This window comes from Nicotiana attenuata, unplaced genomic scaffold (assembly GCF_001879085.1).
Source record: "Nicotiana attenuata strain UT unplaced genomic scaffold, NIATTr2, whole genome shotgun sequence".
NCBI classification, from domain to species: Eukaryota; Viridiplantae; Streptophyta; class Magnoliopsida; order Solanales; family Solanaceae; genus Nicotiana; species Nicotiana attenuata.
Window position 1 is genome coordinate 104,610 of NW_017673546.1, and position 25,515 is coordinate 130,124.

At 36.7% G+C, this 25,515-nt stretch overlaps 1 protein-coding gene across 3 annotated transcripts; it reads left to right on the forward strand.

Moving 5' to 3' along the window:
- The first annotated feature begins 326 nt into the window (after nucleotides 1–326).
- On the forward strand, nucleotides 327–13,812 carry LOC109216681 (TSL-kinase interacting protein 1). Of its 3 annotated transcripts, none has more exons than XM_019380856.1 (14): nucleotides 327–574; nucleotides 6,787–7,122; nucleotides 7,234–7,316; nucleotides 7,417–7,464; nucleotides 7,579–7,688; nucleotides 8,117–8,201; nucleotides 8,293–8,572; nucleotides 9,339–9,473; nucleotides 9,573–9,724; nucleotides 9,823–10,061; nucleotides 10,147–10,477; nucleotides 12,101–12,508; nucleotides 12,596–12,721; nucleotides 12,895–13,812. In XM_019380856.1, exons 2-14 carry the CDS (start codon nucleotides 6,897–6,899, stop codon nucleotides 13,123–13,125), a joined length of 2,454 nt encoding a protein of 817 aa, XP_019236401.1. In that variant the 5' UTR covers nucleotides 327–574; nucleotides 6,787–6,896; the 3' UTR covers nucleotides 13,126–13,812. The 3 variants fall into 3 exon arrangements, with proteins under 3 accessions (XP_019236401.1, XP_019236399.1, XP_019236400.1); XM_019380854.1 differs by having other exon boundaries at nucleotides 328–574; nucleotides 12,089–12,508; XM_019380855.1 differs by having other exon boundaries at nucleotides 328–574; nucleotides 6,855–7,122; nucleotides 12,089–12,508.
- Nucleotides 13,813–25,515: the final 11,703 nt, after the last annotated feature.

A 25,515-nucleotide genomic window follows, 5' to 3' on the forward strand; every position in this document is an offset into this window, starting at 1 on the left:
TTAAATTTAAAATAACCAGCAAATGTATAATATATGCATAATTTATATATAATATATGTATAATCAATATATAATCTATTTATATCGTCTAGAAAATATAAACATTGAATCTGGTTGGCTATTTGTGTAACAATCCCTTTTCTTTATCATATACACATTCTTATATTCCTCCTGAACAAAGTATGAATCAATATAAGTCATTAAATTGTGATACTATTATTGTAATTATAATTGACAATTTTGCCCCCATATGTATGGAGTTCAAGGGTTGAAGTTAAAACTTAAATTTGAACATAAGCGGTTAATTATGTTCCTCGTATTGTAAAAGGAATTTTGAAGGGGAAATAAATCTTAATTCTCTTATTTTTTTGTCATGTGTGTGTAATTTTCCTCATATTGTAAACTTTTGTTCCTCTCCTTTCCTTTCCTTTTCAATTTCCTCTGTGACCAATCGATCCATTCCTAATTCGAATCTACTTTCCTTATTTCCACTTTGCTTCTTTCTGCCGGTGCCGCCTTGCCGCTTGGTTTCCTGACGGCGTTCTTCATTCAACTTCTCCGGTGATTTTTTCCGGTAACTGTTTTTAACTCTTCCTACTCCGAAACCGACCTGAATTACGTGAATTTTGCCCTAATTTTCCTGTTTTATTTGTTTAATTATTAGATTCAAAGCTTTAATTTCATTATCTGTTGCTGATTAGTGTTGGTATGGAATTATATAGTACATTATTCCTCAGGAACTTATCTGTGGTCTATAGAAATTCGCAATTGCTGATTTTAGGCTTTTCCCGTATTCAATTTTGGTAGAATTTGATTGATTTCTAGTTTAATTTACGATGGATATAACTTAGGCTATAGTGTGATCGGAAACCAAAATATCTAGTTATAATAAGCTTGAACTAAATTAAACGAAGTATGTTGCTTTCGTAGCAAGCTTTAATTTTTTGGACCAAAACGTAGTAGAACAATGTGCAATTAGAGAGCTATGAACATGATATATGGATGAGAACATCATGAGCTTTAGTTTCATCTAAAATCGAGCACGAGAAAATAATAGCTATGTGATATGTCTCCTTGAATCTCATGAATTAAACTTGGGTTATTGGAGTTCTAACTCCACCACCCTTTTGCCCTGGATTCCTTCGATATCAATCCCTTTATAACGTCTAGCGGGATTGAGATCTTGCCTAATTGAGTATAATCAAGACCGATAAAGGAGTTGTATCTTTATATTGTAACATGGAAGGCTAAAAGTAAGTACTTTCTCTGTTCCGTTTTATGTTACATTATTTCTTTTTTGGTTTGTTCCAAAATGGTCTATACCTTTTAATTTTTAACTTTAAACTTCTCATTTTACCCTTAATGACATGATTTTATAGCCACATAAATGTCATGGCATGTCTTTTTTTAAAATGGATGTCATGACATGTTCAAGACCACAGGTCTCAAAAATCTTTTTTTCTTTCTTAAACCCTATACTCAGTCAAACACCGTCACATAAAAGGAAATGGAGGGAGTACATAACTGAGGAACTAGTTGTAGACGCTTAAAGCCTTATCAATCACAGTGCCGCCCAGCATCCTTTTGGAGACTTATATCAAATAGAATAGCGGACATTTTGAGAGCAAACTGTCATCAATACATAGCTTAATGCACAAACTCTTTCGTTTTATGACTTTTTGCATGAATTGAAAAATGTATATTATATCAATTTACCTGTAGAGTTCTTGCTGGTGTTGTCAAAGACGAGAAGCGTAGAAAAGAGTCTCAGATTTTTGGAGCTTTAAGCTCAAAGCACAATAGAAGTGTGAGCTTTAGTAAAAAAAAAGGTGCAATGAAGCAACAAAAGAAAAATATGTAAGGCCAGAAAAATAACCATAAACACTAAAAGCAATTATATGAATAAAGTACCTAAAGGTCTTTATAAAAAAGAGTAACTGAAAACTATAATTAAGGGAGATAGATGAAGTAAAGACTATGCAAATTAAGTTCAAACACCAATTAAAATTTTGATTCACATTCAAAACTGCATTCAAGTGACTAGCATTAATCTCTAATTTCCTTTTCCTAAAAAGTAACAAGTTCATTAATTAACAATTAAATCATCTCTTTTCCACTTATATATTTTGTTTTTTAACAAGTAAATAATGGTTGTATTAATATTAATAATAAACAACATGGCACTAAGATGATATATTCGAATAGTGAAAAGAAAAAAATGTGTTCCTACACTGTGGGTAGCAAGGGAGCCGTGGGATATATTCCGAAACCTGTTAGGGATTGGGCAATTCCCAGATCATTTACAAATGCATATCCGAGCTAGTTTGGGAGGAAAGCGCGAAATGTATACTATTCCCAATGTCATCTGGTGGATTTCGGAGAGGGAGAAAAATCAGATATATTTTGATGGAGTATCGGTTCCTACTCATATTAACCTCAACGTGTTTACTGACTCTTTCCTTTTGCTGTCGTAAAAAAAATGTTAACAATGTAGATGGACCGTATTAATTCCCAATTTTGTTGAACCAGTGACCTACTGCATGTACTTATTTCGTTACATGCTTACTTTATTCCTAAAAGAAAACAACTAGTTTGTGCACAGAAGAATTATGATGTAAGTAGAAGACATGAATTCTGCAAGTTTTAGAACATTCATGTATTTAATTTGAATGGCACCTCTGTGTATAATTCCATAGTTTCTATAACTAATTTGTGACTTTACTAAAGCAAAAAGGAAAAATAACAACAGTAATATGTGACTTTACTGCAATCATTCCTTTTCATCCTTTATCCATTCGAGCTTCTATTTGCATAATGAACTAGTTTTCTAAATAAAAGCAATTTACCTTTAATTGATCTACTTTAGAAATATTTTCTATGTGCATGTCAGGACCACACACACATATATACTTATATATATTTTGATAAGGACACATATGTACATGCATGATACATATGCGTAAAATTTAGGACATCAACCAACATGATTTAAACTTTTGGAAAGTTGTCTCAGTTTGCATTGTAGATTTCTAAATATTTAGTTTTCAATTTACTGCTTTGAAAACCTTTGGGTTGAATGTTTTAAGAAAAACATATGAAAGGTTGTCCGAAGTATTCAATATGTATGATGGAGAACAATTAAAAAAGAAAAATGATTCGCGTGTGGGTAATTTTCAGTTGATACTCTTTATCCATGCATGATAAACTTTTCTAGGCTCTCTATAATACTCCCGCCATACCAATTTATGTGACACCATTTGGATTTCGAGTGTCAAATTTCTTAATTTTGATCGTGAATTTGGAGAATGGGAGCCTTGGCATAGCTGATAAAGTTGCTGCCATGTGACCAGGAGCTCACGGGTTCGAGCCGTGGAAACAGGCTCTTGTAGAAATGACGGGTAAGGCTGCATACAATAGACCCTTGTAGTCTGGCCCTTCCTTGGACCCCGCGCATAGCGGGAGCTTAGTGCACCAAGTTATCCTTTTGACCGTGAATTTGGACATAGAATCTTAAAAAAGAATTGAAATAAAATTTACATATTTGGGAACTACGTAAAATTATAAGTCACAATAATTAACAATTCAAAATATTTAAAACGCGTAAGAAAATATCGCTGTTAAAGAATAACTTGTTTGACTCTCCAAATTCGAACGGTGCCACATAAATTGGACGGAGGGAGTACTGTGTTTACCTAATTACTTTAAGTTGCTTCAAGTTCTTAAATATTTACTTCTCCAGATTCCTCGTTGACCAAGACTATGGTTTGCCGAACTTATTCTTTTCAGTATGACATTCACTCAAATAGTTTTGGAGATATTTATATGTTGTTGCTTTAGCATATTAAATATCTTGGTTTTCTTTTAGAGCTACTAGCTTTAGTGTACGTGCGTTGCACGTGTGTTTTGCGTCAATCAGTATAAAATATATAAATAAATTATTGTGTACATTGAAACAATATCTTCTTAACATATATTTATAATTATAATATCTAGTAAAATAAGAAATAAATATGTCATGTTGTTGTATCTCGTCTAACATCTCTTTGGAATACAAGTAATACAAATTTCGACTATCAATTAGACCAATGATAGTATTATATTACGTCACAATTTGTCAAAATTGTTATTTCATCAAAATATTATAAACTTTAACTGTTGGATATAAATATTTTACCTGATTGTTTATTCGGTAGATGCGTCACTACATCCCCAAATATATCTACTAAATAATGCAATTTTTCATAAAACTCCAGTCACCTAATTAGGCCAGTCCTCGGGAAGCTGTTCTCTAAACAAATTTTCTTAGATCTTCATCCAATAATATTAATTAAATAGTTATTATTTTTAAATATTAAAAGCTTGAAAAATTAAATAATAACTTAAATTTTTGAAAAGGAGATCTAGCGTTCCTAAGATAACCCTACAAGGAAATAATAACATTTTTATGAATACTAAAAATAATGAAGCTTTACAATAAATGGTAACTTTTCACAATTAATTTCTTCAAGATTTTAACACAAATATTTTATGTAGAAAAATGAAGGTAAGCTACTTTTTATAATAAAAGAGATTAAAAATTTAAAAACTTGCTCAACATAAAAAAATATGGTAGAGAATTATATATTTAAAGATTGATTTTTCTAATTTAGAGGAAGGTTTAGTAAACAATATTTATTACGACTATAGATTATAAGTAAGTAAAATTAGTTTTCCATTTCCATGAAGAATAAAAAATAAAACCTAATTTAATTGTCAACACTCTAAAATAAATATTTTATGTAGGAAATAAATTATTTTTATATAACAAAGAGATTAAAAGTATTAAAATATGTTTTGATTTTTTTTCTCGGGTTGAGTCTTTTTCCCCCCTTGAAATCTATATGTCTATTTCTTACATGGTGGTAATATTTGTTTTTGTAACCAAGGTACATAATATTCGTTCATATAGACTCAGAACCTTTCTAACTTTGTATCAAAATTAAAAGACAACGAAAGTAATTATCTTGTCTTAAAAGATATGGCGTTGGTAAATAGAATATGATTATATTGTTGATTTTAAATTCTTAAAAAATTTGGTTAACTTAAAGGTCCTAAATCTTAGGGAGATAATTAAATAACTTTTTTATCTAGGGTGAACTCTAATTTTAAAAGGTAAAAAAGACGAACACATTTCGCCAAGGGCCTTTGTGCTTTTAATATAGTATAAGTTTTTAAGTGTAAGATTTACATACAATAAACTCTTATATTTTAAAGGTTTTGGACTTTATACATAATTTAAATAAGAAAAAAATTAATAAGTAAAATTTTAATTAATTTTAAACTCCTAAACATAGATTTGTATAAAGTAAACTCTTAACAGTTTTAAAGTTGTGAATGGTATTACCAAAAAAAAAGTTGTGAATGGTAGGATTTTCTGCATAATTCAAATAAAAAAGATTTTAGTGCGTAAAATTTTAATTCATTTAAACTGTTAAGTATTAAGAATTAATTAATTGACTATTCAATAAATTATTTCTTATACTACTTGACACATACTCCAAGGACTGCAGTTTTTGTTTATTTGTAATTGAGACAAAAAAAACCGTTAGTTTTAAGTTCCAATAATCTATTCTAGGAAAATATTAATTCATTGGTAGTAGTATTTTACTGATATTGTAGAATTAAGAAAATATATAATAGGTAATGTATCTCTTGATAATGAAAGGAAATGTTGGTGTTTTTTTTAAGTGATTAATATAAGGTAAAAGTTTAATTGATTTTAAAGTCCTAAATTTTAGGATTTTCTACCCAGTTTAAATAAGGAATGATTTAATACATAAAATATAGTAATTAATTTTCAAGTCCTATATATTAGGAAAATGAGTTAAATGACTATTTTGTCTAGTGCAAAATTAATTCTTAAAGGATAAAAAAGGCGAACGACATTTCGCTAAGGTCCTTCGTGCTTTTAATATAGTATAGATTAGTAGGTTGACTAAAAATATTGTATCCTACTTTCATGGGGATTATGGTTTCTACGACTTATTATCATTTAGAAAACACCCATACTTCGGCTATAGCTTTTAAGTTCCATTGATGAATCTTATGATTCGCTGAAACCAGTCCTGTCTAAGGTTTTTCGATAAGATCCTCTCTACCAAGTATGGTTTGAGACTGAGTTGAACTGTCAGTTCTTCCACATTTGTTCCTGGTTGCTTTAACACATGAGGTATACTGAAGCTATTGTAACATTTAGGGGTTGTTTGGTATGATGGATAAGCAAAAGTAATACTAGGATAAACATTTAGTATCACCTATCCCTTGTTTGGTTACTAATTCTGAGATAAGTTATCTCAGAATTAGAAACAGTACTTGGATAACTTATATCTGCCAGAGAGTGGAATAGTTATCCCAGGATAAAGCAGTAAAATTGATAATCCCAAAATTAATACAACATACCAAGCAGTCCATAAGAAATAATACCAGCATAACTAATCCCAACATAACTTTTCTTCAAACCAAACGACCCGTTAGTTCTTTTACATCTTTTTTCTTTTTTATTCCTTTTTTTGTCTCGTCCTTTTTCCACCTTGAAATTAGTGCATACCTAGTCTCTTACCAGGATAATGGATCTTGAAGGGTACATATTCTGAGCATGTGCATATGCATGGATTTATATGGTGTAGTATGTTGATATATACAGAGAGCAATGTTATTTCCTGAGTCTGCAAGTCTGACTGTATGTGTATTATTCAATCTTGAATTTCTCTGTTTGAATGTTGAGTGGTCTTTTATTTGCTCTGGTAGGTACCTTTTTATCTGCACATTTTATCAGTTGGATTGGAGGTCTGAGAAGTATCTTCGGGTGTTTATAGTTGAAAGTAGAATGCAAAGCTAGTACTTCGGATGACTTCAACATGCAAATGGAGCCACAGGTCTCCTTAGAGTGTGACAGATGCCTCCATCCTGAGACACTTATGTGCAAGGATGGAGTTTCTGATGATACACAACATCCTGCAGCAGCACAGCCAGTGATAACCTCAGAAGATCATCCTGCTTCACAGCTGCCCGTGCTGATACATGATCATGCAGTGACACAGCAGGTATCATTGTCCCAAGACCAGGTTATGCTGCAGAAACCAGGTATGTCATCAAAATATGTGCTTTATCTTATCTGTCTTAGACTTAATTGTTCTCTAGTTGCTGATGGCTAACTTGTCATTTCTGCTGCTGGGATATTAATTACCAATGCAGCCAAAAGGCAGACACGTCAATGGGCTGCATGGACACGTCAGGAGGAAGAAAGCTTTTTCTCTGCACTGCGACAAGTTGGCAAGGTATTCACTGTGTTTGTGTATATATAGCTGGCTTCCTCTTTAGTTTTTGTTTTTCTTGTGGGATCAATAATGACTGTGGATGTGACACTTACTTTTTCAGAACTTTGAGAAAATTACTAGTCGTGTGCAGAGTAAAAACAAGGATCAGGTGATATATGGTGTCATTTATTTATTTACTTATCCAGATATCTTTTTTACTATGGTTTTTCCTTCACTTATCTTTTCCTTTTTTTTTGACACCTTTATTTCTTTGATTTGTCAGGTCAGACATTATTATTATCGTCTTGTGAGGCGTATGAACAAGTTGTTGGGTCCGGAACTTAGTCTTGATGCCAAAAATTCCAAGGACACTAATGCTGCAATGCTGCGATGGTACGTGGAAGCATAACCTAGTCATTTACCTCTCTCTGGTTGTTTCAAGCTAATGAAAGTTTGGCCGGAAATGATTTTGTGCCATTTCGTTAGCAGCATGATCCTCTTTTAATCCATTTTTATGACATAGAAGCTGCTATGGTTTAATGTAAGGATGGGTTCAAAGTTTCCTTTAACTTCTAAAATATTGTATATGACTGTGGAAATTATGTGTGAGGCATGCTACACTTATGTCTCCCGGTGGTGAAGTGAATCAGCTGTATGATATGTTAAATATTTGCTGGTTTGGAGAAGTAAACCAATGACTTTGTCTGTCTATCTGCTACAAATTTATAATGTGAAGTTGGAGCAAATGCAGCTTAGTTTTGACACTTGTACATGTTAAATAGCTACTTGTAATAATATAGCTACCTTGACTTTGACTGTAGGTGGTCTTTACTGGAAAAGTCTAGCTGTAAAGCTTCAAAGCTTCACTTGAAACCACGGAGATTTAAAATATTTATCGAGACTTTGGTCAGTCAGAACATCAACTTTTTGTGCCCCATGTTTCAGCATTATTTCTTTTATTCTTAGTTGGACTAAACACACATTTATTGTCATAAAGGAGAGTCAGCTGTTGAAAGACCGGAAAAAGAATGTAAGAAGGCGTCCTTCTCAAGGAGAAAGTAGTTCTACAGCTGCTGCATCTCTTTCAAGTCTTAGCAGAGTGTCAACTAATGATAGTCGGACAGTCAAAGTGGTTCTTCTGGACAACCAGGACGTACAGAAATTTGGATCTGGAAAAGGCTCTTCTCTAAAACGCCATGTGACTATGGGTGTAAATAGAAGCAACACAAAAGTAGACTCTTTTCCAGTGAAAAATGCTAGACATCGACGAAAGATAGGTTTGTTAGTTATAAAGCTCATGAATGAATTGCAATTATTGCTTCTTTGGCTTTTATAAAGGGGAGCCTTGGAGCAATGGTAAAGTTGTCTCCGTGTGACCTATAGGTCAGGTTCGAGCCGTGGAAGCAGCCACTAATTCTTGCATTAGGGTAGGTTGTCTACATCACACCCCTTGGGGTGAGGCCCTTCTCCGGATCCTGTGTGGATGCAGGATGCTTTGTGCACCGGGCTGCCCTTTTGCTTCTTTTGGCTTTTATGCTTTCCCTGCATCTTCTAGCAAATCATATGTTATAGATATAGATTGCTCTATATTGGATATATAAGGGCATAAGTGGTTTATAAAGATCTCAAGCTACTCCTACCATTCCATATGTTTTGAGTTGGTTGCTCAGATTCTTTTACATTTAGTAGTAATTGTTCTTGTATGGCCTATTATGTAACTATGAGTATAGGTGTTTCATTTTACATGGACATATGTGTTTTGGTCTTCTTCCACTCTTACACACTACTTTCAGATGGGATCACAAAATATCTGACTGCATTGCACATACCATTGCAGTGGCAAGCTAAAATGTTCTCTTCATCCCACCCTCCATACCTTAACTGACATTGTTCAGAGGAGTGTTAACAGTGATATTCCTATCACTGATATAGTCTGTCTACTGCTCTGTCTTTTTTTTTCTGGTGTTCTTTTGCTTTTGATTTTCCTAAATAACAAAGTCGTCTCTGAGCTCAACTCTTGATTGTATCATCTCTGGGTGGCAGGTTCTGTATCAACAGCTGCATATAAAAGGTGGGAGAAGGCTGCAATTGCTGGAGTTTCATTGGTAGCTGATGCTGCCGAGCATTTGGAACGGGCAACTATCGATAAAGATGTTGGACTGGTGCAGAATTCACAGGGTTAGCAGTTAGCTGCAGCTTTTCCTGTTGCCATTGAGGATTGTTGATTCCATCAAATGTATCTAACTTCTAGCCATCCTTTTTGTGAATAACTTGCAGGTATAAATGGATTTGAACATGTCGGGAAAGATGTGCCTTCTTTGCCGACTTTATCACAAAATCTGTTAAATGAGACCAAGTTACAGAGTTGTATGAAACTCAAGCTCCAGCTGTTTCCTGTTGATGAAGGAACTAGAAGAGCCCTGGAAATGGTAGGTCAAGTAAATCTCTTTGCTGTGCTGTGGTTAACTGGTTACTACATTTGATGTCAAATTTATTTGCTATCACTTCTCTTTCCTTTCTGTGTCAGGATAATCATAACCCATACTTGGAACTCACTCTAAGTAATAGGAAAAAGATGTCATCCATTTTGGAACATCTCAATCGTAAATGGGGAAGCTCGAGCATAGCAACTGGAGAACTGGTGCTTTTTCCTTACCATGTTCAGATGGAAAACCTGGTGCAATCCCTGAGATGGACCAAAGATACTACATTAAGTGCTGCAGATGTATATAATCTGATTGGAAGCCCTCCAGTTTTCCGTCTCAGGTCCTTGTTTTACGTTTTCTTTTTGTATCCTTACGAATTTATCTCTGCAGTAGCTGTGCAACTGACTTATTTTTCCTTCTTTTAGATATAGTTGGTTTCCAAATTCTGAGCTTGGAACGTTTCAAGCACCATTGTCATCTACCACTTCCTTTACCCAAAATACTAACACTAACATAACAGAAGAAAAGAATGAGGAAGTACTAGCATCATCCCATGGTAAACTTGTACGTTTTTCTAAAGAACCACTAGTTTCTAACCCAAGAATGACTGTGACATCCTCCTCTACCGAGCTGTCTGGTGAGTCAAACTTGCAAGCTACCATGGGTGTGAATACCTACAATTCGGATGATAATGAAACTCTGCCAATGCATAGACGGGAGAACGGGGCTATAACCACAGAGAAACAAGTTGAGATGGTATTTTCTTTTCTTTAGTCTCACTCTCATTATCAGTCTAGCTTGATTTGCTCTGTAGAAAATAGGAAAACTGACAATTCAGTTGAATTCTTTTTGGTTCTTCTACTATCAGCTGATGTATGTTTGCTTCTATTGTCTGCTTTTTGTGTGATGATTAAAGTCACAGCACACCTTTTTTGTAACTTACTGAGTTATCCTATCACATGATGGATTTCAGTAAACTTGGGTCAGTTTTATAGAGGCTATTCTATTCTTCTAGTATTTGAATTACGCTCTGGAGGTGTTGCGGGAGCTTAATGCACCGGGCTGCCCTTTTTTTCCTATGTCAGATGTGTTGAAGACCAACTTATCTTGATGATGCAATAGTTTGTTAAGGAAATAATTATAGATACAATTTTTTTGCGAGATGGTTAGCATTAGGTTTTAGTCTGAGATAAGAGACAGAGTAAAATCTGCTGGTAAAATGTCAAACGGGATAAGGATCCCATAGAAAGAAACCGCCTATTTTAAGTAGCATCCCAGGACACATCATTTTTTCAGGAGTACAGTGATCATGAAAATGTTTGCATTTGAATCAGGGAAGGAAATACTAACGGAATTGGTCCAAGTAGCAAACAACCTTGCTATAATCTTGCTGTTCAAGAGAGGGTGATTGAGGAGATCTAGGGATTAAGTCTTATTCCTAATTTGGATCCTGTGCCCGCTGTCTTGAGAAGTTTGTTGCGTGATAAATCTTTATGTATTAATTTCTTGACAGTCTATTTTTTGAAAATTGTCCAAAGGCTAAAAGCCTGAGCAGTTGATCCAATATTTCTAAAATGGTCAGTAAAACCATGACTGTACAATCACCCACATGCAGAAGGAACAAAATTAGGCAATAAAAGATATCCCCTTTAGATCAGCTATTACCGAAGTGAGTACTCAGTCACTAAGCTAGGGAAACTCAAGATATACTGTATAACGTATTATGTGACAAGAAGTTAACAATCGTAACACATTTTTCATTTAGCACTTGTTTGTCTTAGGGGCGGATGCAGCGTGCCAATGACGGGTTCAATTGAATCCATAGCTTTTGAACGCAGAGTAAAATTTATATGTTAAAGAATTTGTTAAAATTGAAAAAATAGTAGATATGAACCCATAACTTTAAAAATATAATGGGTTCAATGCTCAAAACCTTAAAAGTTGAACCCATAGAATTTAAATCCTGGATCCGCCTCTGGACTTTGTCTGATTGGTAAGTGAAGTTATCAGTTTCCAGTTCATGCCAAGATAATGATTGTGTAAAACATGTTTTTACTTGCTGGGAAGAAACTGAAGTTTTATCATCAGATGTTCAAGTTGAAGCAAATGAATTTTGAGGTTCTCCCTATTTTATTCTGGTTGTGTTGTGTGTTAAGGGCAGTCATTTTTGCTTTAAAAGAAGGTTGGATTGCATATCATTGAATCAGTTGCGACTTAGTGATCTAAACTAATCTACCTCTCTCTACGAAATCAAAAAACTTTCTCAAGAAAAGGAGTCTCATTAACAGCTAAATGTGCCAAACTTATGATATTTTTCTTTGATTGCTCATTATTCTATTCCTGAATATTTACTTTGCTTTCTGTTAGCATGATATGCAGGGAAGCAAGAACAGTGCTTTATCAGCAGGGGACTGGGAAGATAGCCTTACCAACATAAGTGTTGGAGATCTTCTCTCTGATGCACCTGACGACGAGGAAACAGACTGCATTGAATCAACTTTACCTGGAAGCTCTCACTTTCTCCAGCAGATGCCATTTAGCTGCGACTCGTTTGACGCAGCAATTGCTGCTCATATATATAAACATCAGAGCAAAGCTGAATCTCAGATGGCTCTTCCACCTCAAGCATCTTCCATTTGGAATGCTGAAGATACATGTGATGCTTTTGCATTTCAAAAAGATGTTGCTTTCAGACGTAAAGCGCACAATTCATCCAGCAATGTTGGTGCAGAGAACTGCCAGCACATTTCTCAGTCATCTTCCCTATTGTTGGATGCAGGAGTAAAGGTTTATGTCAGAGAATCTTATCAAGCATGCATCATTTTTGGCTAGTTACAGGTGGAGCTTATACATCAACCTTATTTTCTTTTGCAGGATTTGCCTGGGAAAATGGAACCTTTAACTGATGAACCTGCTCATGAAGATCCAGTGGATGAGTGTCACGCACAAGCTTTGGGTGGTTCTACAAAGGATCTTAGTGGGCTCTCTGACATATATTGGGTAAATATTTTCTTACTTGTCCTGCTTATACGTCTGAATGGAGATGTTTTGGATAATTAACGTCTGCCTTTTTGCTATTAGTTGTGTTGGCATCGTTTACTTTATACATACAACCACCTAGTATGTCAGCTTCAGGCGTGTATTTACCTAATTCCTCTTTTTCAACTTTGCAGCCAGACTCTTTAGGACCGCTAGAGTTGGACGCACCTTCATGTAGATATCATAGTGAAGACCTAATTTTGAGTGATAATAGTCTTGGTGGCTTGAACCGCCTCATAGCTAGCAGTCTGGATGCATTTCAAAATTGCTCGTTCTTTGGGTTGGACAAGAAAGAGCCTGGATCTACTGTTGAAGCTGTAGAGACTACTTCATTAGCAGATTACAAGATTGGTGCTAAAGTCTAAGTTTCCTGAAATTGGAACAAGAGTAAGCGCGGTTTGTTGTTAAATTTAGTTTGGCTGACTTATAGAGGTGTCGCAGCAACCTCAAGTCCAGAACTTCCTGCATGCGCAAGTAAGCATGGCTCTTGAAGAAAGAGAAGGGTTGAATGGGACAAAGGTTCTTAATGTACAGAACATTAACTTTGAGAATATTTCGGGTGTCTCTGGATCTGTACTGTGTAGATTTATGTGCAGAGGGTGAAATTGCCAAATCATTTGGTATTTGCACTGATGGATCTTGGATAGTTGGCATGACAAAATTGATATTGATACAAGATATTCGATTACAAAAACAATGTGCATTTTAGAAAAATAAGTTGAAAAAAGTATTTGATGTTTGGAGAAAGGGGAAAGGAAATTGGGTTGAAAAGAACGTCCTAAACTTTCAAACTAAAGAATGTTCTTGCGTTTGGACATTTAAAAGTCTCCACCTTTCGTTCCTTTTTCTTACTTTGCCCGTGCGTTGTATGAAATAGACGTTGGGAACCACATCTTCAAAATATTCACTCTTTCCTCTCCAAAACCCAGGCATCAGATTATCGCCAGGAAATTTTGTCAAAATGTACTCCATAGTCCATCCTGCTGTAAATATTATGTGTATAAAACCTTATATTCTGTTTAAGTTTACATTCTCTCTCTTTGCTAGATAAACAACAGGAACATTATAGATTATGGATCAGCAACGCCAGCCGATCGATTTTCCTTCCTATATTCTGGTTATTGAATACATTAATGGTGGTAGGTCGGATAATCAGCAAAGCATCCATTGACGGTAAGAAAGCTGGCTTTTATCATTTGTAACACAGCAAGAACATGAATCAGAAACCATTCATCAACTTTACTAGCTGCCTTGGTGCACTAAGCTCCCACTATGTGCGAGGAAGAGTCGGACAATAAGGGGCCCATTGTATGCAGCATTACAAATGCAAGAGGTTGTTTTCACGGCTCGAACACGTGACCTCCTAGTCACATGACAACAACTTTACCAGTTACGCCAACTTTACAAGAGAGTAGAAATGACATCAGATAGCCGCTTGTAGCATACCGGCCAGTAGGTCTTCGAGCAAAGGTAAAGTTGTTTCCGTGTTACCTATGGGTCACGGGTTTTAGCAAGCAGCCACTAATGCTTGCATTACGGTAAACTGTCTACATCATACACTTTGGTATGCGGTCCTTTCTCTTCCCTGCGTGAACGCAAAATACTTTGTGCACCAGACTCATTCGGCATGTCAGTTTAAGGGGAATTTGGAGAGATCTGCTCTCATACAGTAATTCCTTTCCTTCGAAACAAGAACAACGTCGCACCAAAAGAAGCTTAATCATAACATCATTCCTTCCGCAACCATCAAGCTCCACAAATAGCAAGGCTATACTTTTTTCTTCTTCATAGGCTTAAAATTGTACTTTCAATTTTGTGCTTGAGGATGAGAAAATTATTATTAGTTATTGAAAAAATGACACTGTATAGCCGCTCTCAAAATAATAGTCGAAAAAATGTATATTTTTTATAATTTTTTTTGTATATATATATATATACAAAAATTATACATTTATAAAGTTTTTCGACTATCGAATATAAATATTTTCCGACGCGAGCTAAAAATAATAATACCTCAAAATTATTGCAGAACTCATGGATCTTTGCAAAGAAATTTAGTACTGGGTCGATTTCTAAGACAGACTTCTTTATTCCTCAAAAATTACGCTTTGATGGTGGGCTGGTGGTGGTGGGGAGGGATAAAATAGGCTGGGGCAGTGAGGTGGTATTCCACGTGATCTCCACCTTACCAAGTTGTCAGTGCCATGTGAGATTGGGTGTCTACCTTGGTCAGCTCTACTGGCAGGGGTGTACACATGATTTTCGTTAATCAGTGTCAATATTTGAAGAAATGAACGAATCAACTATAATACAAGCGGTGTCATTTTTTTTATTTATACCAAATATTTTTATTTTTTATATATATATATATATATATATATATATATATATATATATATATATATTTGATAAAACTTGTGACGAAGCGATGTCACGTGACACCACTTACTGCAAGGTGTATCTGTCCCTTTCTACCGGAATAGGGATATATTTAAGCCAATTGGGTAACGTTAGGGCTATTTTTAGACAGATAGTATAATAAAGGATAAATTTAATCCTTTTTCGCATAATTAAGAGGCAAATTTGACCCTTTTCCCTAATCATTTTAATGGAATATGCTCATGATGAAGATGCTCATAGATGAATATTCTGTCACAGGGGCAGCTGGTTCCATGATGTCTTGGAAATTAAAAACAAATAGATACATGGTCTGTAAACTAGAAACATGTGGGCCTTAAATTCTGCAAGTGGAAAATATTGATAAAGAAAACTCCATACTCATCTGTTTGGCCACTAACCTTGGTCACACAATCCAAGCCTCAATGATTTTCATCCTTCAACTTGTTATATTTCAACTATTTTATATTGTTCAACATTTCAACTTAGCAACTCAGTGACTCGATCAATTTTAAGAATTTCTCTATTCTCGTAATTCGAACTCGAAATCTCTAATTAATTGCGCAGAAAATCCGTTCATCCGACCACATCACTTGGTGATCTGGACGGGTAGTTATACAAACTTTCTTTGTTTGAGATCCTACTTCGTTCCGGGTGTGAGGCTAGTCTGATAGGGTTTGTCTTAGACTGGTAATGGTTAATATTGTGTTCACACTATTCTTCCGTTTTTCATAGCACCGGGACTTATTTACTTGTTATTGTTATTGCGTTTCAACTATTTTCTGATTCTTATAATGCTGTTATTATTTCTATAATTTCTGTTAATGGTACTGATATATTGTCTCTTTTCGTCTTTTTCGGTTGCTTGAGCCGAGGGTCTATCGGAAATAACCTCTCTACTCCACCGGGGTAGAGGTAAGGTCTGTATACACACTACCTTCCCCAAATCCCTCACCTGTGAAATTTTACTGCGTTATTGTTGTTGTTCTCTTGGTTGGGATCATAGCTGGTTGAAGGAGAGGAGCAAACTGTGTTGGTATTTGGATTTTTTCTTCTTTCATTAGATTTCACTACCTTCCAACGAAATAAAGAATTCCTGCCCCAAAACAAATGATAAATGGACTTCAAGTAGAAATGTCAATATAAGTCTGCAATATGAATGCGAGTTGTAAGTCGCAATCAGCTAATGTTGTTGTGTAAGTCGCATTTACCAATTGTGATTTATATATTGCAACCGATAAATGGATTTGTATGTCATTTCAATAAATTAGATTTATAATAAATGCAATTTACTTAGGTGAAATTTTAAAATACTTAAAAGTATTACAAATTTTTAATATTTAAATTAAAAAATAATAATTAACAAAACAAGTTGATCTTAGCATCAAAATAATGCATCATTCCCACTTCCCAGCAATGCAAACTACGAACCAAACTTTTACATATAAAATTCTTTTTAGGAAAATTTTAATCTAAAACATTTTATAAACATTTATATGATTGTAAATCGTCTTGTTAAAAGTACATCGAAATGTTTAAATGCGACAAAAAAAGTGTGTACGCGTATATATAAATGATCTTCTATTATTTAAGCTCAATTTTTAGGAGTTGAAAGCAGTCGAATTGGTGAACACGATACCCACATTGGGGCACGACTAATCCGGATTCGTGCCGGGAAGTCCCACTTGGGGGTAAAACGCTCCCTAACAAAAGCGACTCCATATCCAGGGCTCGAACTCGAGACCTCTGGTTAAGGATGGAGGAGTACTTACCACTCCATCACAATCCTTATTGGTTGTCTTCCACATTTTAAGTAAAGGGTCCAAAGCATAGTATTCGGTTTCCTGCAATCTAATAGTTTCCCTTTTTAATTTAACAAAAGCACATCATAGTTTTAACCCTCTAGCTTACGTGTCTTTGGAAATATTTGAAATATATATATATATATTTTTAGCCGTTTTCAAGAATAATAGACGACAAGATTTTATTTTTTTTTTTGTATATATGTGTTGTATGTACATAAAATATATATGTATTCAATCAGTGTCTCAATCGAACTTTTAATCTTAAGGGTTCCAAGCAAAATACATAGTCGTTTTCAACATATATACACTTATATATACAGAATATTTGCCGAAGTTAACAGGGTTCGGTGACCCCTCTTCTACATGAATAGGACCGCCTATACACACACACACACACACTTTTTTCTGACTAAAAAATAAAATTAGTTTCGGCCAACCAGTCAAATTTGTATTTTGCCTTAATTTTCTTGTGTAATTTGACTGTCGTTATCTACTACTCCATCCTTCTCAAATTATCTGTCGTGTTTCTCTTTTAGACGTCCCTTAAGAAACATTAATTAGGAAAGGGATTAGACTATTTTACCCTTTTTATGTCTTAAGATAAAATCTCTCTTCATTGAATATTTATTCTATTTATGTGTTATTTCCATCTTCAAGGACAATTATTACTAAGGGTACAATAAGAAAAATATAATCAATTTTATCTTGAACTTCTAAAATGATAAATAATTTGAGATAACTATTTTAGTAATAATTTGAACTAGCATTAAATATAGTCAGTTTTTAATTGTTAATTGTAAGATCATGCAATAATTTATTTGCAGAATTCCCTATTTTTTTAATATCATCTATATCTATATCTATCTATACTATATTAAAAGCACGAAGGTCCTTAGTGAAATGTCGTTCGCCTTTTTTACCCTTTAAAAATATATTTTATATTGGATAAAATAGTAATTTGATAATCTTCCTAATATTTCGGACTTCTAAATCAACTAAAATTTTATTTATTATGTCTTTCCTTATTTAAATTCTGTAGAAAATAAATAATGAACTACTCACCACGTTGGAAAATATTGTAAGGAAAGGATTTAGCGGCAATAATGGTAAACGAGTAGTATAATTAAAGTGAATGTTTTCAAGCTTGGCCAAACAAATTAAAATACTCTTAGTGGAAAGGAAAATTGATAGCGTAAATTTATGGAAATAGTCCACCTATTCTATTCCTTTTTTTCCTAAATAGAAAAAGTATAGTTATAGTAAAATTTTAATTAATTTTAAAGTTATTTTCTATAGATTTCAAATAAGGAAAGATATATTAAATAAAATTTTTGTTGATTCAGAAGTCCTAAATATTAGGAAGATAAACAAATTACTATTTTGTCCAATATAAAGTATATTTTTAAAGGGTAAAAAAGGTAAAAGACATTATATAAATACTATACAAATTGATAAAGAGAATAATATATTGTTCGAGTAGGGAAAAAGTTAGAAAATAATTTTCGTCTTATATATTATCTTAAAAGCATGAAATCTCAACATTAATTCTTTGAATTAATAAATAAGCAAAAAAAAATTCAGTTCAATATTTTTCAAAATCATTATGTAAGTATAATTATTTTTCAAGTTTATAAATATTTTAAGGTACATAAATTTATTTTTACTAGAAAAGCATCGGCCGTGAAAGAAATAAAGAAAATAGAGCAAAATCCATTATAATATAGTACTAAAAATTAAATTGTTAAACGTGTTAAGTTGAAGCATTAAGGATGTAACATAAGACAAAAGGTATTCAAAAGAAGTGTTGTCATCATTTTTTTTCTTTTTATATTCATTCCAATAAATGATAATTCTCTATATTTTCAATATAGTATTATATATTTTTGTAGTTCAATATTAGTTACTTAAAACTTTTATTGTTATTTTTAAATTTTTTCTATGAGGAGTTCTACATCGTCACTCACGAATTTCTAAAATACCAAAAGATTCAAATTCTTCAATTTGTTTTGTTATCTTTGAATAATTGTGGTAAAAGTATTTTTATGTTATTTTCTTATAGTATTTGATAACAAATATAATAATATTTTTCAAAAGATATTTCAAGCCTCATAAATCATAACTAGGGCATATAAAACTTATGGGGAGTAGGATTTTTTTGTTTTATTGAGCTAACTTAGTGTCACGACCCGGATTTTCCACCCTCGGGAGTCGTGATGGCGCCTACTAATGAGAGCTAGGCAAGCCAACCCTTAATTACCTTTACCATTAACCAATTTACCTCTTTTAGCAATTATCAGCAATAATATAAAAGCAACGAAATTAAATAATAAGCGGAAGTCTTAAATTATAGAAAACTGAATAGAAATGCGGAAAATTCAACATAAGCCTCATACCCAAGACTGGTGTCACCATACTCACGAACCACTAAGAATACTAAATACAATCGTCTGAAAGAGAACATAAACTGTTTGTCTCGAATACAATTAGATAACAGACTAAAATAAAGGATAGAGGAGACGTCGGGCCTGCGGACGCCTGCAGGGCTACCTCGATGTCTCGCTGGACTGAAGGCCTGCTCCAACGCTACTGCTGCTGCTGTCCAAAACCTGGATCTGTGCAAAATAGCACAGAGTGTAGTATCAGCACAACCGACCCCATATGCTGGTAAGTGCCTAGCCTAACCTCGGCGAAGTAATGACGAGGCAAGGACCGGACTACCAATTAAACCTGTGCAGTTATATAATATACAACGGAAAGCAAAGCAGGAATAAACAAGTAAAGATGGGAGGGGGAAACATGCTGCGGGGGTATACCAGTATTAACAGTAAATCCAGAGTAACAGTCTAAGGGCGGCTTAGAATTTACAGCGAACAAAGAAACTAATATCCAAAATAAACACACTTGCATCAATAATTGTTGCAGCGCGCAACCCGATCCCAATATATAACAACACTGTTGCGGCGTGCAACCCGATCCATATCATTTATCATTGTTGCGGCGTGCAACCCGATCCACAATTATCATTATTGCGGCGTGCAACCCGATCCATATCATTTAGCGTTGTTGCGGCGCGCAACCCAATCCACAAATATCATACAATGCACGGCATCACCCTTCGTGTTCTATCACTCTTCCTCACCCAAACAACAATCACAAATAAGGGGCAAGAAAGTAAACAAATAATGATAGAAATCCCGGCAAGGGAATGCAATTAAACAATTAAATCCCGGCAAGGGAACAATATCAATAAATTTCCCTGTCCCGGCAAGGGAGAAAATCAACAAAACAACAAAATGTCCCGGCAAGGAAATAAACCAATAACTCTTTCTCTTTCTTTCACTTCCATCTCATAGTTCACATTATCACTTGAGCCAACGCTCCAAAGATTTAAATATCTCATATACCTTCACAATTTTGTATTTCAACTCGAGCCAACGCTCCACGAAGTTCAAAGATCACAATTTCCTTTCACATACTCTTTACAACATATAGAAATCATCAATTAAGTATGGAAGCCGTAACAAAACCAGGATATTCGCAATATAAGGACTCACGGTCATACTAGACACCAACGTATAGATACTCGTCACCATGCCTATACATCGTACTCGACAATTAGCAGGTAGCAAATAAGACTCAACTCCTATTCCCTCAAGCTAAGGTTAGACCAAACACTTACCTCAACTTCCACGGCCAAATCAATCCACAACAACCGCTTTCCCTCTCGAATTCGACTCCAACTCAATCAAATCTATACAATAATGACTTCATAGTATCAATATATGCTAAACAAATCAAACCCAATGCCTAATTATAGATTTTCAAGCTCTCTTCCCAAAATCCCAAAAATCGCCCCCGGGCCCGCTTGGTCAAAACACGAGGTTCGGACCAAATTCATATCCCCCATTCACCCACGAGCCCGAATATATAATTTATTTTTAAATTCGACCCCAAAATGAGGTCTAAATCAAGAAAAAGTAAAAAGCCCTAACTCTACCCAATTTCTACCCTAAATTACATATTTTAGGCTTAGGAATTCAACCAATATTGATGGAAAGTGAAGGAAACGAGTTAAAATTTACTAACCCAAGAAGTTTTGATGAAGAATTGCTTCAATGGTCGCCCAAGAGCTTGGAGAAGAAAGGTTTTGGTGAAAACTTGGTGAAATCCCGTAATGGTTCTGTTTTGGGGTTTTAAAAATAACTGGGCAAAATTGCCCTTCGCGTTCGCGGAAGGAAGGTCGCGTTCGCGAAGGGTACACTCGACAAACCATCGCGTTCGCGATAGGGAGAGCGCGATCGCGAAGAGAAAAGCTGGGGGGGGAGGGGTCCAGGATTTGTTCTACACGAACGCGTGGGCTATCACGCGAACGTGACGAAGGAATCTGGCAAACTACGCGAACGCGGTCAAGGGTATGCGATCGCGAGGAGGAAAAGAGGGCTAAGCCCTCAGGGTCAAATAACACTACGCGATCGCGAGGGGATTGATGCGAACGCGATGAAGGAAAAACATAAAGCTTCGCGAACGCGGAAGAGGCGTCGCGAACGCGAAGAACAAAGGGACCTGCAACTGCTGAAGCCATTTTCTGCAATTTTCCTAAGTCCGAAATCACTCCGAAACACTCCCGAGCCCTCGGGGCTCCTAACCAAACACATGCACTAACTCAACAACATCCTAAGAACTTAACCGTGCGATCAAATCGCCAAATAACATAAAAAACAACGAATCAAACCTCAAAATCACTAGTTTTTCTTCAAACTTCATGAACTTTCAAATTTAGAGTTTTAAGTCCGAAACACGTCAAACGACGTCCAATTTCACCCAAACTTCATAGAAATATCTTAAACCACATATAAGACCTGTACCGGGCGCCGGAACCAAAATACGGGCCCGATACCAACACGTTCTAATCAATTTTCATTTCAATTTTCCTTAGTAATTTCAGAAAAACGATTTTACTCAAAAATTCATTTCTCGGGCTTGGGACCTCGGAATTCGATTCTGGGCATACGCCTAGGTCCCATATTTTCCTACGGACCCTCCGGGACCGTCAAATCACGGGTCCGGGTCCGTTTACCCAAAATGTTGACCGAAGTCAAATTTATTCATTTTAAATACCAAAATTTAGCATTTTTCACACAATTTCACCTTTAAGCCTTCCGGCTACGCGCCCGGTCTGCGCACGCAAATTGAGGCAACTACAAATGAGGTTTTCAAGGCCTCGGAAGCACGGAATGAGTAAGAAAACAGGTGATGACCCCTTTGGGTCGTCACATTCTCCACCTCTAAAACAACCGTTCGTCCTCGAACGGACAGAAGAAGGAAGTACCTGAAGCATGGACACATGGAAAAAGGAAGTCCTTGTCCAACTGGACAGTGCTGAAATCTAACACGTGGGCTGGATCGCCGTGATACCTCCGAAGCATGGACACATGAAAAACTGGGTGTACGGCTGATAAGCTAGGCGGCAATGCAAGTCTATAAGCCACCTCTCCCACTCGATCAAGAATCTCAAACGGACCAATGAACCTAGGGCTAAGCTTGCCCTTCTTCCCAAACCTCATCACGCCCTTCATAGGCGACACTCGGAGCAATGCCCGCTCACCAACCATAAAGGCCACATCTCGAACCTTGCGGTCTGCATAGCTCATTTGCCTAGACTGAGCTGAACGAAGCCTATCCTGAATGATCTTGACCTTGTCCAAGGCCTCCTGAACCAAATCTGTACCCAACAACCGAGCCTCTCCCAGCTCAAACCATCCAACCAGAGACCGACACCGCCTACCATATAAGGCCTCATAAGGAGCCATCTGGATACTCGACTGATAGCTATTGTTGTAGGCAAACTCTGCTAAAGGCAAGAACTGATCCCATGAACCTCCAAAGTCAATAACACAAGCTCGGAGCATATCCTCCAATATCTGAATAGTCCGCTCGGACTGCCCGTTCGTCTGAGGATGAAATGCTGTGCTCAACTCCACCTGGGTGCCTAACTCTCGCTGAACTGCTCTCTAGAAACGCGAGGTAAACTACGTGTCCCGGTCCGAAATGATAGATACCGGCACACCATGAAGGCGAACAATCTCCCGAAAATAGATCCCAGCTAACCTCTCGGATGAATAGGAGATTGCCACAGGAATGAAATGTGCTGACTTGGTCAGCCTATCAACAATGACCCAAACTGCGTCGAACTTCTTCCAAGTCAGCGGAAGTCCAGTAACAAAGTCCATAGTAATCCGCTCCCACTTCCACTCGGGAAGCTCAATCCTCTGGAATAAACCACCAGGCCTCTGGTGCTCGTACTTAACCTGCTGATAATTCAAACAACGAGCCACATATGCTACGATATCCTTCTTCATTCTACGCCACCAATAATGCTGCCGCAAATCCTGGTACATCTTTGCGGCGCCCGGATGAATAGAGTACCGGGAGCTATGGGCCTCTTCCAAAATTAACTCTCGGAGCCCATCCACATTAGGCACACATACTCGACCCTGCAATCTCAAAACTCCATCATCATCTAAGGTAACATGCCTGGCACCTCCGAGCTGCACCGTGTCTCTAAGGACACACAAATAGGGATCATCATACTGCCGATCACAGATACGCTCCAATAATGAGGAACGAGCGACCGTGCAAGCTAACACACGATTGGGCTCAGAAACATCCAGCCTCACGAACTTATTGGCTAAAGCCTGAACATCCAAAACAAGCGGCCTCTCACCTACCGGAATATAAGCAAGACTGCCCGTACTGGCTGACTTCCTACTCAATGCATCGGCCACCTCATTGGCCTTCCCCGGATGATATAGAATGGTGATATCATAATCCTTCAACAATTCCAACCACCTCCTCTGCCTTAAATTCAATTCCTTTTGCTTGAACAAGTACTGAAGACTCTTGTGATCCGTGAACACCTCACATGCCACGCCATATAGATAATGCCTCCAGATCTTCAATGCGTGAACTATGGCTGCCAACTCCAAATCATGGACCGGATAGTTCTTCTCATGAATCTTCAACTGCCTCGAAGCATAGGCAATGACCTTGCCATCCTACATCAACACTGCTCCAAGCCCAACACGGGAAGCATCACAATAGACTGTATAAGGCCCAGAACCCGTGGGAAAAACCAACACCGGTGCCATAGTCAAAGCTCTCTTGAGCCTCTGAAAGCTCGCCTCACACTCATCCGACCATCTGAACTGGGCACCTTTCTGGGTCAATCTGGTCATCGGGGCTGCAATAGATGAAAACCCCTCCACGAACCGACGATAGTAGCCTGCCAATCCCAAGAAACTCTGAATCTCTGTAGCTGATGCTGGTCGAGGCCAATTCTTGACTGCCTCAATCTTCTTCGGGTCAACCTGAATACCCTCTGCTGATACAACATGACCCAGGAATGCAACCGAACTCAACCAGAACTCACACTTCGAGAACTTAGCATATAACTGACTATCCTTCAGAGTCTGAAGAACCACTCTGAGATGCTGCTCGTGCTCCTCCTGGATGCGGGAGTATATCAATATATCATCAATGAAGACTATCAAGAACGAGTCCAAATAAGGCCTGAACACTCGGTTCATCAAGTCCATGAAAGCTGCTGGGGCATTTGTAAACCCGAATAACATAACCAAGAACTCATAATGCCCGTACCGAGTGCGGAAAGCTGTCTTAGGGACATCGGATGCCCTAATCCTCAACTGATGGTAGCCAGATCGCAAGTCAATCTTGGAAAATACCATGGCACCCTGAAGCTGGTCGAATAAATCATCAATCCTCGGCAGTGGATACTTATTCTTGATCGTTACCTTGTTCAATTGCCGGTAATCAATACACATTCTCATTGACCCATCCTTCTTCTTGACAAATAACACCGGCGCACCCCAAGGTGAGACACTGGGTCTAATGAAACCCTTCTCAAGCAAATCCTGCAACTGTTCCTTAACTCTTTCAACTCCGGCGGAACCATACGATATGGGGGGATAGAAATGGGCTGAGTGCCCGGTACCAGATCAATGCAGAAATCAATATCCTTGTCGGGTGGCATACCCGGCAGGTCTGAAGGAAAAACATCAAGGAATTCACAAACAACGGGCACAGAATCAATAGAAGGAACCTCAGCACTGGAATCCCGAACATAGGCTAAATAGGCCAAGCACTCCTTCTCGACCATACGCCGAGCCTTCACGTACGAAATAACACTGCGGGTAGAGTGACCTGGGGTCCCTCTCCACTCTAAACAGGGCAAATCTGGTAAAGCTAAGGTCACGGTCTTGGCATGGCAGTCCAAGATGGCATGATACGAGGATAACCAGTCCATCCCCAATATAATATCGAAGTCGACCATATCTAAAAGCAACAAGTCAACACGGGTCTCAAGACCCCCAATCACCACAACACAAGTAAACGATTGAAATCGATCGACCATAATAGAATCACCCACCGGTGTAGATACATAAACAGGAATACTCAGTGGATCACTAGGCATGACCAGGTACGGTGCAAAATAAGAGGACACATACGAATACGTAGACCCTGGATCAAATAGCA